Below are 14,456 nucleotides of genomic sequence, written 5' to 3'. Positions count from 1 at the left end.
AAAAATTAATGATCATGGCATAACATGCAAGACTTGTGTACGCAAGAGCGTTCATAAAAACACAACCTGCTGATTGTGCAGAGATAATAAAATTTCTTCTGCCTTGCCTACCCACTTCCTCCCTCAGGGTATGTGTGTGCTGTATGAGACCATACCTTGTGTTAACCCAGCCTTTTGGCTAGTTCATGTACCTAAATGGCAGCAAAGTCCTGCTGATCCTTGTCAGAAATGGCTTGTTTCTAATTTAAGAGTTTATAGTGCATTTTAAATGTAAGAATGTCCTCTTTAATAAAATTTTATCTCACAAGAAAGTGTAGATAGGGATTTTTTTGTTGTTTTGTACTAAGACTAATGTGTATTTTTCTTTTCAGGAACTGGGCAAAGGTTTAACCTTAGCCATCCTTTCCCTCTTCTTTCTTCCTTTGGTAAAGTGAATCATGTTCAAATCTTCCCCTCTAGTTCAGCCTAGATAGCTTTTCTTCCCTTCACTGATGATTGAGCAAGCTTTTCATGTTTTCTTTTTTCCTGATTTAAAGCTTAAACAAGGCTACAGTTAAAGTTTAGGATAAGGCTAACTTCTCTGCACAATGTCGAAGCAATCTAAAGCTAGTGGAAGGTGGATGCTGCTATTGAAAAGGCTGCTGCTTTCACGGAGGGATTCAGAGTATTTAAGCATTTTAATTATTCAGAATGCCTTTAAATTCTTAAAAGGTCCTTGAAATTTGGTGCTGAACCATGGCAAGGTGGCATCAAACCACTAAATTTTGGTTAGACCAAAGCTGTAATGCTCTACAGCAGAAACATTCTGGTGTTTGTAGGAATGCCACACTGTACACTTGCCCCACGAGAGCACCATGGAATGGATTAAAAATAGTGCCTATCCATCATAACTTAAACCTTGACTGTGATAGAAGATTGCTCTCGTTGTCCCAGAACTGGAGCTACTACTCAATAATGGCATCTATGGCACAGTGACAAAGTGCAGTTATTAGTGTTATTATCTGTAAGCACCTCACATCTGTCCTGCAGTTGGAAGGAGTAGTAACCATGCTGTCAGTTTCCACTTACTTGAATATTTGTCCCAGAAAGCTTATCACTTTCCAGCATTCCCAAATTCAGAAGAAGAGCAATCTGAAGTTCCCTCCATGAGGAAGAAGGCTGTTAGAATAGGACACCGTGCAGCTCTTAAATCTTTGACAGAAATGCTGAAAGTACATTTTCAGGGATTAAAAAAAAAATCCTCCCACTATCAACAAAGACCACTTGGTGGAAGAGGGGCTTTAAACTTGTTTGTACCTATATATTAGCCACTTGGAAATAAGTGTGCAGTGGGTAGATAATTCATTCAGAGTTCTGAAACTTCGAGGTTTTGCGCTGTTGTCAGAGAGGTGAAGTGGGATAAATAAAGACACACTTAATTTAAATTGTCCACCAGGACTTGTCTTTTCATATATAAATATAGGTTCTCTCACTTTATGTTAATGTCTTGTTAACAAAAACTTTCTGTTGTTCATGGTTTTTTTATGGTGATGGCAAAAAAAATTAATCTGTGCAAACACTTTTGACTTCCTGGAACAGCTCTGTCTTATTCTTACATGCCTTTCCTTTATGATTTACAGTACCTTTTTTGGCTGTAACTACAGAGCTATGTAATTATATAATAGATGGACAAGAATTTACTCATTCACTCACGAGGGATTAAAGAGTAACCTGCAGTAGTGTTTGTTATATGATTATTGAAATGCCCTGTGGCTGTTAAGACAGCTAGATCTTCCAAAACAAACATTAAATACTAGAGTTCAGTTGGAAGTAATAGTGCACTAGCACCCATAGGATAATGCTTGCATGAGTCTTTCATAAAATGTGATTTGTATAATCCTTCTTAAAATTAAGAGGAGTTGTAACAAGCATATTAATCTGACAAATGCAGTCTGACATTCTACTACAAGCATCAGAGTTTTGGTCCTCAAGGACAGCATTGTTTCTCTGAATAAGATACTCCAGAGTATGTGCCAAGCCCAATGCTGGGTGCAGATAATGATTATTTTTGACATGGATAGTACAGTTTGTTGGTGTTAGCTAAGGAAGCCTATAATAATACACTTCCAGAAACCACAGCCTGGATTTGGAGCAAACCAATTTAGTCTTTTCTTTTAATGCCATCCAAATTTGGTTTTGCTTAATTGAGATTCCTCATTTATTAGTAGTCCCAAATGAAACCTTGACATGTTGTAATTTTTTTTCCTGCTCTGAAACATGTGCACTTAACCTAGTAAAAATTTTACACTTGCATATTTTTGGTTTGTTAGTCTTTAAAAGGATGATGATATAGGGGTAGAACTTGAATGTTTTTTGAAGATACCTTCCAAAAGTTCATATTGGCTGTTTTGGTGAAGAAAGAAGTTCCCTACAGTGCCCTATTCTATAAGGACTTCATATATGGGTGTATAGTTGTTGTAAAAAGAGTGTTTGGGACATAGTAAGGCAAAGAACAGAGTGGGCCAGTTCGGTGCTGCCTTTGTGCTTTCCACAAAAGCTGTTCCACATAAGCAGTAACTAAAAACATTGTGGTATAAAACACTTGGAATGGGTTTATATGTCAGTTTTCCCAGACAGGCGTCTTGCCTGTATTTCCTAATAAAAGGCTATAGTTGGTCATATTCACTTTGACCTGAGTTTGATGTGCATATGGCACTGGTAGTAACTGGACTTGTTTAATAGGAATGGATTGTTTCACAATTAAAGAAGAAAAAATTTAACAGTTCCTGCAGTGGGGGTTCATTGCCATGGCTGTTCCTGTTACAGCTTTTCTCTGAAGACAGAGATTCGAGGCAGGAGTGGGAGGAGCAGCAGAACTGTGCTGTTCCCATTAGATATCGGGGCTGCAGCAGTGCCCAGAGCCCAGTGCTGGGATGGGGTTGGGGAGAAGGAGAGGAGAAAATGATGCCACTTTCTACCCCTTCCCCAGTCTGCCTGCACACTGGGTAGTTTACCACTGAGAAAAAGGAGGGAGGAAGAATTCCTTCCTATAGTATCCCAGGTGGTTGGCTTTTGCCCTAACGGGTAAATTGCTTTTATTGTTATTTGCTTTTACTCCACATAAAAACAGAACCATACCAATCCTATGGGAGTTGAAACTAAATTTAAACCTGATAGGGGTGTTTAATGTTTTGCATATGTAAAAGTCTAGTTCTCATTGGATGCAGCCTAATCCTCCTTCGTTAATTGCTGTGCTATCTCTGTGAGAATATTCACTCCCATAATACTGGGGCACTCTCTGGAGGGCTGATACTGGAAAGCAGGAGAGGAGGGACAGTGTCTTGTACAAGTTATGGGGATGATTGTGCTTACCAGGCTGTTACTCAAACTGGAGTGACCAGAGTCTGGTAGTGGTGGTGTTAGATACCAGAATTGCTTCACTTTGCCAAATGTGTGTTACCAATCCTCTTTGTTAAAAGGGCTTTGAGATTTGTTAGTCTACAAGTTGATGCATTTTTCTTTCTTCCTAACACAAATACTCCTTTGAAAAAGTATAAGGAGAAGTGTTTTTAAAAATTATGTAGAGATTATATAATGCTATTAAAATTACTTTAAGTGAATAATCAGTGCAGAGACAACCTCCCCAAATAATGTATGCTCTTGAAGATTAGAGATTAAATATGTTGAGCTGCTGCCTACTGATGGTTTTATGTTCACGTTACTTTACTACTTTTTTCTACTAAAAACTGCTTTATCTTAAACTTACAAATTTTTGAGCACTGTTCTCTACTAATTGTTTTGACTCTTGGCTCTTGTGCTTTTCCTCTGTGATTGTCAGTAAGGCCACATAAGCAAGGGGAACAAGGAGACAGTGAAGCTGAAAAGTGGGCTCAGAATTCATGCTTGCTTACTTTTCTAGTACTTTGTCTTTAAGTATTCTCCACCTTCTGCAGTTTGACTTATTCATGTGTCGCTTCAGCTGTGGGAGTTTTCAAATACATGCTTTCGGTCTTTTTTTTTTCTGGTAGCAAATGAGTCCTAGGTCATTTAATTGAAGCATTACATGGTGTGAAAAAGTCCAGACTAATGTTCTGAAGAAATGCTTTTCTAGAAATACTAGAATACTAGAAACCAAGATTTCTAGTATTGCTTTAAAAATAGAAAAGTACAGGCCCCCCTTTAAAACCTCACATTAAATAAATTTTTTTAAAAAAACCTGAAGTAGAACCTATCACAAAGTTCAAATAGATAAAGCAGAAGCTTATCTGGATAAATGTGTTCTTTCTTCTCATACTCAGCTTTCCACTAGCAGTTGAATATTATGAATTTAAGATGTCTATCCTGATAGGCTTTCTGACCCCCCAGGGCTTATTAATGGGAATCAGTTGCATCAAAGTGAATTTTGTTAGGTAGTGGAGGATTGACTAGAGACTAGCTGTATAAGAAAATCAATCCTACTCAAGACCTGTTTATGTTGGGATCAGGGAAGTCTGTCTGTCAAACTGCACACAACCCATCTGCTTAACGTGTTGTTTCTCAATTGGTTTGTCCTCACCATGAGGACTAGCTGCCCTTGAGTGAAATATGGGAACTTTAGGGTTGTTTGTTTCTCTTCCTGCTCCCTTCCCCCATCAAATAAAAAACCATTAAGGCTTGTCTCCAGTATATTAAGAGACAAAAACTTTTTATTTGTTTGCAAGACATAGAATGGCATCCTTGCTGTCATGTTTCCATGTGAAGATCAACAGTTGCCAAGGACCTGAACAGAGAAAGTGCTCTCTGCAGTGGTGTGGGAACAGCATGGCTTTGAGGAAAATGGATTTTGAGAGGTGAGGCCTGTACTGATGGTAGTCACAGAGATGGCACAGGAGCCTTCTGTGCACTGTGACTCTTAATCCAACCCTTTCTGTGCAGAGAAGGAAAATTTTCACAAGCTCTTACACTGAGCTGTGCAGGAAAGGGGAGAACACCTTACATAAGGAGTTTGGAGAGATGTTAACATTTGGTTCTCTCTAAAATACAAAGCACCTTACGCAACAGCGAAGAAGTTGTAAACCTGTTGCTGTTTAAGCATTGCTGAAATCATGGCCAAGCTTTGGATCAGAACTTGAAGACCCTCTGGTTTTCAGAGAGCTAAAGAATTTCCTGACTCTTCAGTGGAGGATTTGCAGGGACTCAGAGCAGTGCCTTGGACAGATGGGCTTGAAAGTAGAACTGTGTCCTGACCCACTCTGTCAGCTACCACAGCAGGCTATTAGCTTGCATGCTTGAACTGTTGAATATTTAGATCCACCCACTGTCCCCTGTGTGCCAAGACCACCCTGCTGCTACTCATGTCATGCAGATTTGGCACAGAAGCTGCATTTAAACAGCTAATGAGTTGCATGTTGAAGCACAGGCTGGTCTCCCCTATTGAAATCCGTGAAAGAGCTGTGACTTATCTTGGACTGAGTAATCTACTAGCTACTGATACCATTGCATCTTTCCCTAGACTGGCTATGTTACCTGCTTCAGTGTTGAAACTGATGTTGTGACTTTTTAAAAACAAAATAGTGATTTTTTTTTTTTAAACTCCAAACAACATATTTAAAGTGCTGAATGTCAACTTGCCATTATGTAATAATTAAACAATAGTCCACTATGGGATAATTATCCTTGCATCACCTCAGTGTTAGCATTAAAAATAGTATTAAGCCTTGCTTATCCCTATTCAGGAAGACTTGGACCAATGAGTTAAGTTGGAAGCAAGATGCCATTTCCAGTCCATCAATAACTGGAATCTCTGAGGTGGTGAGTTAGATCAGCTGAGTTACCTTGCACCCAAGATCTTTTAGAAAGTTAGCTGATGAGATGGCCAGAGTCCATCTGTGACTGGTGTGGTGCTCCCTCCACAATCAGAGTGGATCAATAGGGGCATAGGGCAAGAGAAATGTATGGATAGAGAAATGCTTGGAAAGCTGTAGGGCCAGGTGAGTGCCTAGAACCAGAAGCTGCAGTCATCACATGAAGTTTCATTGATAAGATTTTAACTTAAAACACAGAAAATGCAATTTCATAGTAGGCTGGAGCCAGCAGATCCTCAAAACAGCTTTGTCAAAGGTGTGACTTCCTGTCTCCTGGCCCGCTTGGCAGCCTGTTGTCACACCATTTCAGTGATCCGAGTGAAGTGGAACTTGATTGTCACTTCTACCCCAAATCCATTTAAATTTGCAAATGCTGTTTGTGTTGGCAAAGGCAATTAAAATGGTCTATGCTGGCTGTTAATACCTACTGGGTGTTCTAACCGTGATTAATGTGGCTGTGCGTCCTTCAAAAAACTTTGCTTTTAACCTGGATGGTTTGACTGACTCAGTGCTGTCACCACGCTAAAATATGTAGCTGTTTTTACTGGCTTCATGACATCACAGGAGGATTGAAGAAGGTAAACATTAGGAATTTTAAGAGTATAGTAGTCTGTTTGATTTACCAGCCTGTTTAACTCCACTCCAGTTAGATACTGTTCTCTTCCAGTTAGAACTTGAGACAAGAAGATTTACACTGATTTCCAGCTGTGAGGTTGGCAGAGTACCAGACAGTTGTCATCAAATGTCTCTATGCCCTTAATTATGGGTTCTTCCCCCTTCATCGTGCTGGTCCTACTGATCTTCCGATCCCAGGCTCAGCTGATAAAAATAGTTTATTCAAAAATGAATTTTATGCTTTTTGTAAGGATAGCCAGATCTTTTTCACTGAGACAGGATCAGTAAAGGGAGGGAGATAGGAGCAGGACAGGGGAGATTTAGGGCTTCCTCACAGAGTAGCTGTCAGTTTAACTGCGGAGTGAAGTGGCAGCCTTGGGCTGTGTGTGGTTTCACATTCGGGGTTTTATTTGTGAGCTTCCTTCCCCTTTATGTGCTGGGCCAAGAGATACCTGTATGGCTGAGCACCAAGGAACAGAACCTGCTGGAGCATCTGGGGAAGGAAGGGTATTAACACTAGAGCTGGAAAAAAAGCATGTGGAATTACAGCTTTATTTCCTATAAACAGACTTGCATTAGCCAAGTCATCTGTTGGCTGGGCTTTTATTATTCCAGGTGGGGTAAGGAAATCAAGGTGAATTTAACAAAAGGGCTGAATGATCCTCTTGCACTTCTAAATGGAGCAAAGTTGAATTTCTAAATTTCTAAATGGAGCAAAACCCACCTCTGTTCATCCAAGTGGCAAAGGAAGGTAACAGTAAGCTGAATTCACTATCGCCACTTGGTGCATGCTGCATGCCCTGTGTAGGAGAGGGCCGTAACACTTCAAAGTGCTCATGCTTTTGTGGAAATTTTGTTATTGGAATATTGAGCTAGTTCAAGAAGTAACTCTTGTCTGGTGTGGAGACTTTCTGGAGTTGGTGTGCAATTTCCCATTGCCACTGTATGCAGAGAGGAAGATTGGTGTTAAAAGCCAGTCTCTTCTACACCAGAGCATCTAGTTAAAATACAAGTTCTAGGAGCAATTAGATCATTAACTGGTATCTCTGAATGCCAAATGTTTAAGGTATACTGGGAAATTGTAGTTTGATGTGTTTGCTTGTAGTTCTGATGTGTATCATGTGACTTGCCCATGTCTTCAGTCTTTATATTTAGCACTCAAATTTCAAATTAAGTTTCCTAAAATACTACTTTCATCATGGTGTGAATCAAGTTAATTGTCACAAATTGCCGTTGAGGTGGAAACTAAGGACCAGTTTCCTAAAGAGTAAAAATATTACCTATTTTTGCTTAAACCTGCACCAATTACCTGTATCAAACTATGCCACTCAGGAGGACTAGTTCATTTAAATACTGTTCAAAAAAAAAAAAAAGATAAAAAATTGCTGTATTCAGGGGAGCAGCTTTTTCTTCAGGGAGGGAAGGAGGGAAGGGGAAAAAAAAAGAAAAAACCAACCCCACAGTGCTGAGGAAGTAGGACCATTCCTTAGAAAATTAAACTTGGTCATCTAAGCCTTACACACTACCTAACAAAGCCACTGGTGTTTGAGGTACTATCAAGGGAGCTTGATAATAAAACACCTTTAGTAATGGAAAACTTTAAACTGACTATAGTTAGATTTTTTAAATCATAAAATCAACCTAAGTTAATTTACAAGTACCATACTGAAACTTTTCCAAAAGTGGAAATCAGGAGGCTACTGTTTTGTCTGTAGCCTTCTTTTATTGTTGGTTAACATTACAGGGTAGCTTTTTAGACCAGACTTGCATTTTAAAAATAATGTGGCCTTATGGATTGCTGCTTTGTACAAATCCTTAACACTGTAGGCTTAAATAAAATCCTTGCAAGATGCTGAAATGTCATGACAGAAGACAAATTTTTAATGTGATTAGATTCCCCGTGCTTTATTGTCCATTTGCATGCACATGTGCTCTGAAAATGAGAGAAGTGAAGTGTTTGCAAGCTGGGAGGAGAAGGGCACTGAGAGTATTGCTGAAAGAACATTTATTTAAACACAGTGTAAGGATAAGCCTCCTCAGATGCTGTTCCTGCTGAATTCTCCTCTGTCATGGTGCCTACTACATTCCATTGCTTTTGTCTGGGCTTGGTATTTGGGAAATTTTGGTGAGGGCTGGAAGGTGGGGGGGGGCACGCTGGAAGCTGGTCAGCAGTAAGGAGAGAAGGGCTGGTGTGGGAATTGTGGAGTGGGGTCAGGGTTTAACTTTAGTGGCCATTCATCAGATGATGATTGATTGCTGTGCAGTCCCGGGGGACGTTTAACAACATCTCCGCCCATCCCCCTGCCCCCTTTGAAAGCAGATGGACCAAAAAATGGGGAGAGCGACACCCAGGAATTCCTGCTGTTGTAAAATGTTTTTACGGTGCACTGTACAGCCTTTCCTGAAGCAATCACATTTATGGCCTTGCTGTTGTATTTCTTGGGCTGCTGTGGCTGTAAAAGATGAATAGCCCTGTAACATGGTTCACTGATTCTGTTTAAATTGAAGTAGGCTCCCTTTATTGTTTTGTGTCTAAAATTGTATGCCACCAATTCAGGAAATATTTCCTGTTTGGGAAATAATCAACCCATAGCTGATTTATTTTAAAATAAATCACTTTTAACTATCTCTAAAACTAGTCCCCTCTTCCTTCTGATTTCTCTCTTTACTTAATTCTCGTGGAAATTCTAAAACACTAATTAATTGAGTAGAACAGTTTAAAAAAAGAAATAAAAGCTCCTAAACTTGCTTATTAATCTTTTTTTTTCCCTACTGGATAGGGTGTTGTAGAGCATCAGTTTTTATCTTTAAAATGGTATTTTTACTTAATTACTTAATAATTACTTCAAAAAGAAACAATTCATTAAATGCAATTTACACAGATTATACATTTCTTTGAAAGGAGAAATGTCTCTGCTTTCATACTTCATTCCTTGCTGCCCATCAGAGCATTCACGTGGTTGGGAAAAAACCTGCTATGTTTGAAGGTGTTTGCTTATAAACCAGTTTTTCCTATGTTTGGGTAAATAGTGAAATTTACAGGACAATAGTTAATTTACAGCTTGATGGATCTTTTGGCTGTATAATCTCTGCCTCTTCAAATAGGGAGGGGGGAAAATTTTTTAAGACTTTCCTATAAATCCTGTTTTGGTCGGGTTTTTGATTTGTTTGGGATTTTTGGGGTGGTGTGTAATTTTTTTCCCTGAGTGTAAGCTGATGTCCACTGAGGAAGACTTAGTCTGACTCTTCCCTTCCCTCCTGCTACTTCTGCCCATCCACCCTTCAAGACCAGTCTTGTTGTTTGTCCTGTGAGGAGCAGGAGCTGTTTGTCCCTGAGGAGCATTGCAGTGCTGCAGTAGTAGAGACCTGAAATGTGGGGAGGCCATCTCACATTGCTGGAACTGAACCTGCTTTGGGTGCACTGTGTGTGCATCAGTTCTGAACTGAGAACACAGCTGTGCATTGTCCTACACCTATCCTCAGTATGATTATCTTCTTTTTTTTTTTTTTTTCCCAGGGAGTTGCTTGTTTGGGGGATGGGGGGAAAGGGGAGCTCTGGCTCCCCCCACCCCCCTCTATTTAGAACCAGGCATAGAAACTTAATCTAGCAGTACGTGACCTTTGTGGCCATGACCTAGGGACTGGGATGTGAGCAGGCTTGAGCTTAACAATAAACTCCTGGCTGTGCCTGCAAGCACAGGCAAGTTGGATGCTGTGCCCAAGCCCCAGCAGCCCAGCTGGCACAACCCCCCCTCACTGTTGTGCCCTGCACAGCCAGAGATTTCCCAGGTTTATTCTCTGGGAGCGTGCCCCCTTTGCTGGGTACAGCCTGCTGGGTGCCCCTGACAAGTGTGTGTGTGACACTGGTTGCGGGAGGAGACCTGCCCTTCCTTGTACCCCTGCCTAGTCTGGGGCTTCTCTCGTAGTCCTTGTGCCCAGAAAGGAGTTTCTGGGGAGTTGCTAGTTCACCTTGAAGCTGACTCCTTCAGTGCTCTTCTGGTGGCTGGCTGGCTAGCCCCCCTCCCCACAGAGAGCACTAAGGATTGTGCATTTGTAATTTTCCCCTCTGCGTACTTAAGGAAAAGTGTAGTGATGGAGATCAGACCAGCATATCTACTTCTTTTTGCCCCAGCTTGCTAACTCTTTTGCTCTCTGTTTTTAATCTGTTTTGTTTTTACCTTTTTTGTTTTATTTGTTTGTTTGACTAAGAAATAAATAAGGCCTTATCAATGGCTCTATACTATTTACCCAAGATCTTCCCTTGCCATGTCCTGTGTAATCTGCCCATTTCCTAAAGGAGAATGTGGCTCTTGTCTCTCTTCATTTGAAATTCAGGAGTGATGTTTCCCACCACATTTTGGTGGGTGGCAAGAGGCAACTAAACTGTTGAAGCTTGATTTTTTTTTTTCCTTTGGCTTGAACAGCTGGATGACTCTTTTACCAGTGGATGCTGTTACATTGCAGCAGGAGAGGACTGAGCTTTTGCTCCTGGTATTGGCTATTGTGTAGGACTAGTAATAGATTTAACTTGCTTCTGGTCTTCTGTTCATATGGTCACCATTTTCTTTTCAGCTGCTCTGCTTGACTGAGGCCCCAAATCCCTGCTGTATGTTTTTAAAGTATATCAGATTCATATGACTTAACTTGATACCTTGTTCTTGGTTTTCATTCTCCCTCAACTTCTCAGTTGTTTAAGTGGAGTTATTCAGGAGCATGTAATAAACATTCCCTGTAATTTCAACAGAAAAATTACAGAACTTCATGTGCAAGGGGACATGGTATACATATTTGGACAACCGCAGTGTAAGGACAAGGATCCTTCTAGTTAAGGAAGATGATGTGTTTGAACAATGCATTTCAGACCTAAGGCATTTTTTTACTTGGAAAAATGGGAATCTGAGACACTGCTTGAGGATTTAGTGTTTAAACAGAAGCAAACATAAGTCTGTTCCAGTTTCCCTACAGCAAAACCTAATTTCAGAAAAAAAGGGGCAGGCTTTAGTAAAATCTAACATGTGCACACGAACACACACATACCCCTTTGAGAAATTAATCCATGTACCACTTCAGCTGTTGTGCTTGTAGGAGCTTAAAATGTCACTTTATGCAGCCCAGGCAATCCAAGGGGGGAATCACCTGTCCTGTCCTTCCCTTGCTTTTGAGGGAGAAGGGAAAGGGGGGATGTAATGCACCCCATGTCACGAGCTGTTAGCTGGAGTCGGGAGTGGCTGGATGACAGCTGGGAGAAGACAGGCATATCAAACACTTTTCCAATCTTTGTTCTGCTCTTGCTCCTTTCTCTGAGGTAGGCTTCAAATATCTGGTGATGGAAAAGTTGTTTTTAATATGAAACCGTGTGCCATTGTACTGTTCCATGGTAATACAGATTTTTCTGTTATTGCAGTCTAAGAAAAATAGTGTGTGTAGTTAAGAGCAAGACTTGAATACAGAACTTTCTTGTGTTGGAGTGTTGTGCTCCTTCATTTGCATCTTTGGAAATAAAAACTTGAGCTGGTTTCTACTTCGCTCTAAGAAGGCAGGCTTCCATGGAAGTTGCTATTTCTGTGTGCTACTTCCCTCTACTGGATGGAATGGGAGCAGCTACAGCTGATGAATGGGTCCAGCTTTCTAGGCTAACATCTTGGTCTAAATTGTGATCTGAATATAGGGTTTGGGAGTGCTTTGTGAACAGAATGGGGATTTAGTGGTTACCTGCAGGTCACTGCAGTATTCAAACGCTCTGATGGGCGTGATAAAGTTCCAGTCTTGTTTTCCAACTCAAGCATCCTGAAGCATCACTAGCATAGAAAACACTGTCATAGCAAAGGATTTTTGCTTTGTTGATGGAAGTGGCAGGGGGGAGTTTTGCCCAATATTGTTGCTGTCCTGAACATAAGGGATTTGCATATTTTGAAAAGAGAGGATGGTTCTTGGCATGCATGGTTGGTTTTCCCCTTGTGAGCAGTGGGTGTGCTGCTGTTGCAGCTCTCCAGTGTATTGATTATTGAATGGCCTCTTAAGAGAATTTGGTGTTTGTATTTTCAGGAAAAGTCTTCACCTGAAGCTTGCCATAGATGCCATCTCCAGTCTGTAAGTGTTGGCAGATGGCTTCCGCTCTTAAGAGGAGCTGATGTGGACACTCTTCCTAGTATTGTATTGCAAAGAAAACAACGACGCTTCCATCTAACTGTTGGGGCATGGTTTGGAGTTTACTGGGAAGGATAGCTTTTCCTCTGTGGAGAAACTATTGTGCAGTCTTTGCCTGTTGCTACTGCCTCTAACCATCTCCTTTATAGTTAAGCTTTTGGATTTTTTTTTTTAACACATCCTGCCTCTGTTTTCTTTTCATTTCTTCTTTATGTGGTGAGAATACTTTTTTCCCCCCTTTCTTCCAGGTACTGCATTTCTACTGTGATACCTGTTCTGTCCCCATATGTCGGGAATGTACCATGGGACGACATGTGGGTCACAGCTTTATCTACCTCCAAGACGCCCTACAGGACTCCAGGACTCTCACCATTCAGCTCCTGGCAGATGCTCAGCAAGGACGACAGGCTATTCAAGTAAGATACTCCCAACTTGAGTACTTTATTTCCTCCTCCTTCCTCTCCCCCCTCTCCCACCCAGCTTGTCTGTTACAGGGCAAGGTGTCAAGGCAAAAAGCTCTCTGCTTCTGCTGTCAGTCTTCTCACCCCTTCTGTTTTCTCAGATCTCTGACAGAAGTGGCAGTGGAGCTGAAAATAAAGTGCTGTTATATGAGTTTTGCATTCTTGCAGCATAATCCTGTCATGTAAATCACAATATATATGAAGCTCTGTACAAATGCACTGGAGTGTGAAGCATTTCAAGAAAGCTCAGATCTTATGTGGCAGTGCCAAACCTGGTTTTGTTTTCACGAATCAGACTTTCTTTGAGCATCTTCCTGCCCCTATAGTTTCTAGCACTCTGCCTACCTTTGACTCTTGTTATGTCTTCAGTCTTGCCACCAAATACAAAATACTAATCAGCTGCTGGATTAGTGTGAAATTCCTTAACCTGCGTGTGCAGAGGGTCCAGAGCTATCTCCATGTGAGGATTGCTCTGCACACACAGAGGCACACTGCCTGTTACTGTGCTCTACCTCAGCTGTGTTTTGTAGTGCAAATATAAATACCTGGCAAGGGCTGGAGAGAAGAGCACAGTGCTTCAAACTAGAGAAGGAGTTTTCATAGGGAATTAAACTGCAGTGATATGTAGATAATTACTTTTGCTGAGTAATACCCAGTGGTAGGTTTGTTAATATATTAGTAGTAGTTTGGTCTATAGGGAGACTTTGGATGGGGAGACCATAGTGGGGAGCTTCACTCCACACCTGTTGCCATGTAGTTTTGTTAGTGTCATGTGCTAAATTTGAGTTGTGTATTACAAAACTCAACACTATATGCTTTAACTACTAAGATTTTGTTTGAGTAAACTTCTGTAGAATGTCATGGATGGGTAGGTAACTTACTTTCCAAATTGGGTGGGCTTTCCTGGCACATGCAAGGTACAAACAATAATTAAAATAACCCAAAGCTCATTGCCCTCCCTTTGCTGCTTGTTTCTAGTAAATGAAGGAATTAAGCTTATTCTGTGAGACAAGAGCAACTTGTTAGTAACTAATTAGTCTCTCATTAAGTCTTTGCACCAGTGGAATGATAATAGTTTATGTTGCTATAGACAGTAATCAGTTGTTGACATTTTCCTTCAGCTTCTGATGTTAACTTGTTACACTGACACAGTAAGCAACAAGTTTTTGGAGCTGGATGGCTTATTTTAAACTCCAGCTTCAGGCAGAATCCTTGTAGATATAGAATCTTCCAAGATTTGTTTTAAACTGGGTTGTAAAGCTCTTTAGCAGTATCCATTCTGAAATGCTTTCCACATCCCCAAAATGACAAGAAGGAAGGAATTATACTAGTTTAAAGACCAAGGGCTTGCCTGTTAGTAATTAAATTATTGCTTTTGACCTCCAGGGCTCTTAATCATCTAACTAGTACA

The 14,456-nt window shown here is 40.7% G+C and overlaps 1 protein-coding gene across 1 annotated transcript in view; it reads left to right on the top strand.

Annotated features, from left to right (window-relative positions):
- Positions 1-14,456, top strand: part of TRIM71 (tripartite motif containing 71) — a 53,547-nt gene that overhangs the window by 27,592 nt on the left and 11,499 nt on the right. Inside the window, exon 2 of the mRNA XM_066571598.1 lies at positions 12,833-13,000. Within this exon, the coding sequence (XP_066427695.1) occupies positions 12,833-13,000 (168 nt within the window). The remainder of the gene's footprint in view (positions 1-12,832; positions 13,001-14,456) is intronic.

This window comes from Molothrus aeneus, chromosome 1 (assembly GCF_037042795.1).
Source record: "Molothrus aeneus isolate 106 chromosome 1, BPBGC_Maene_1.0, whole genome shotgun sequence".
In the NCBI taxonomy this organism is placed as follows: Eukaryota; Metazoa; Chordata; class Aves; order Passeriformes; family Icteridae; genus Molothrus; species Molothrus aeneus.
The sequence above is the reverse complement of the archived record's forward strand: the minus strand, read 5'-3'. Positions and strand labels throughout refer to the sequence as shown.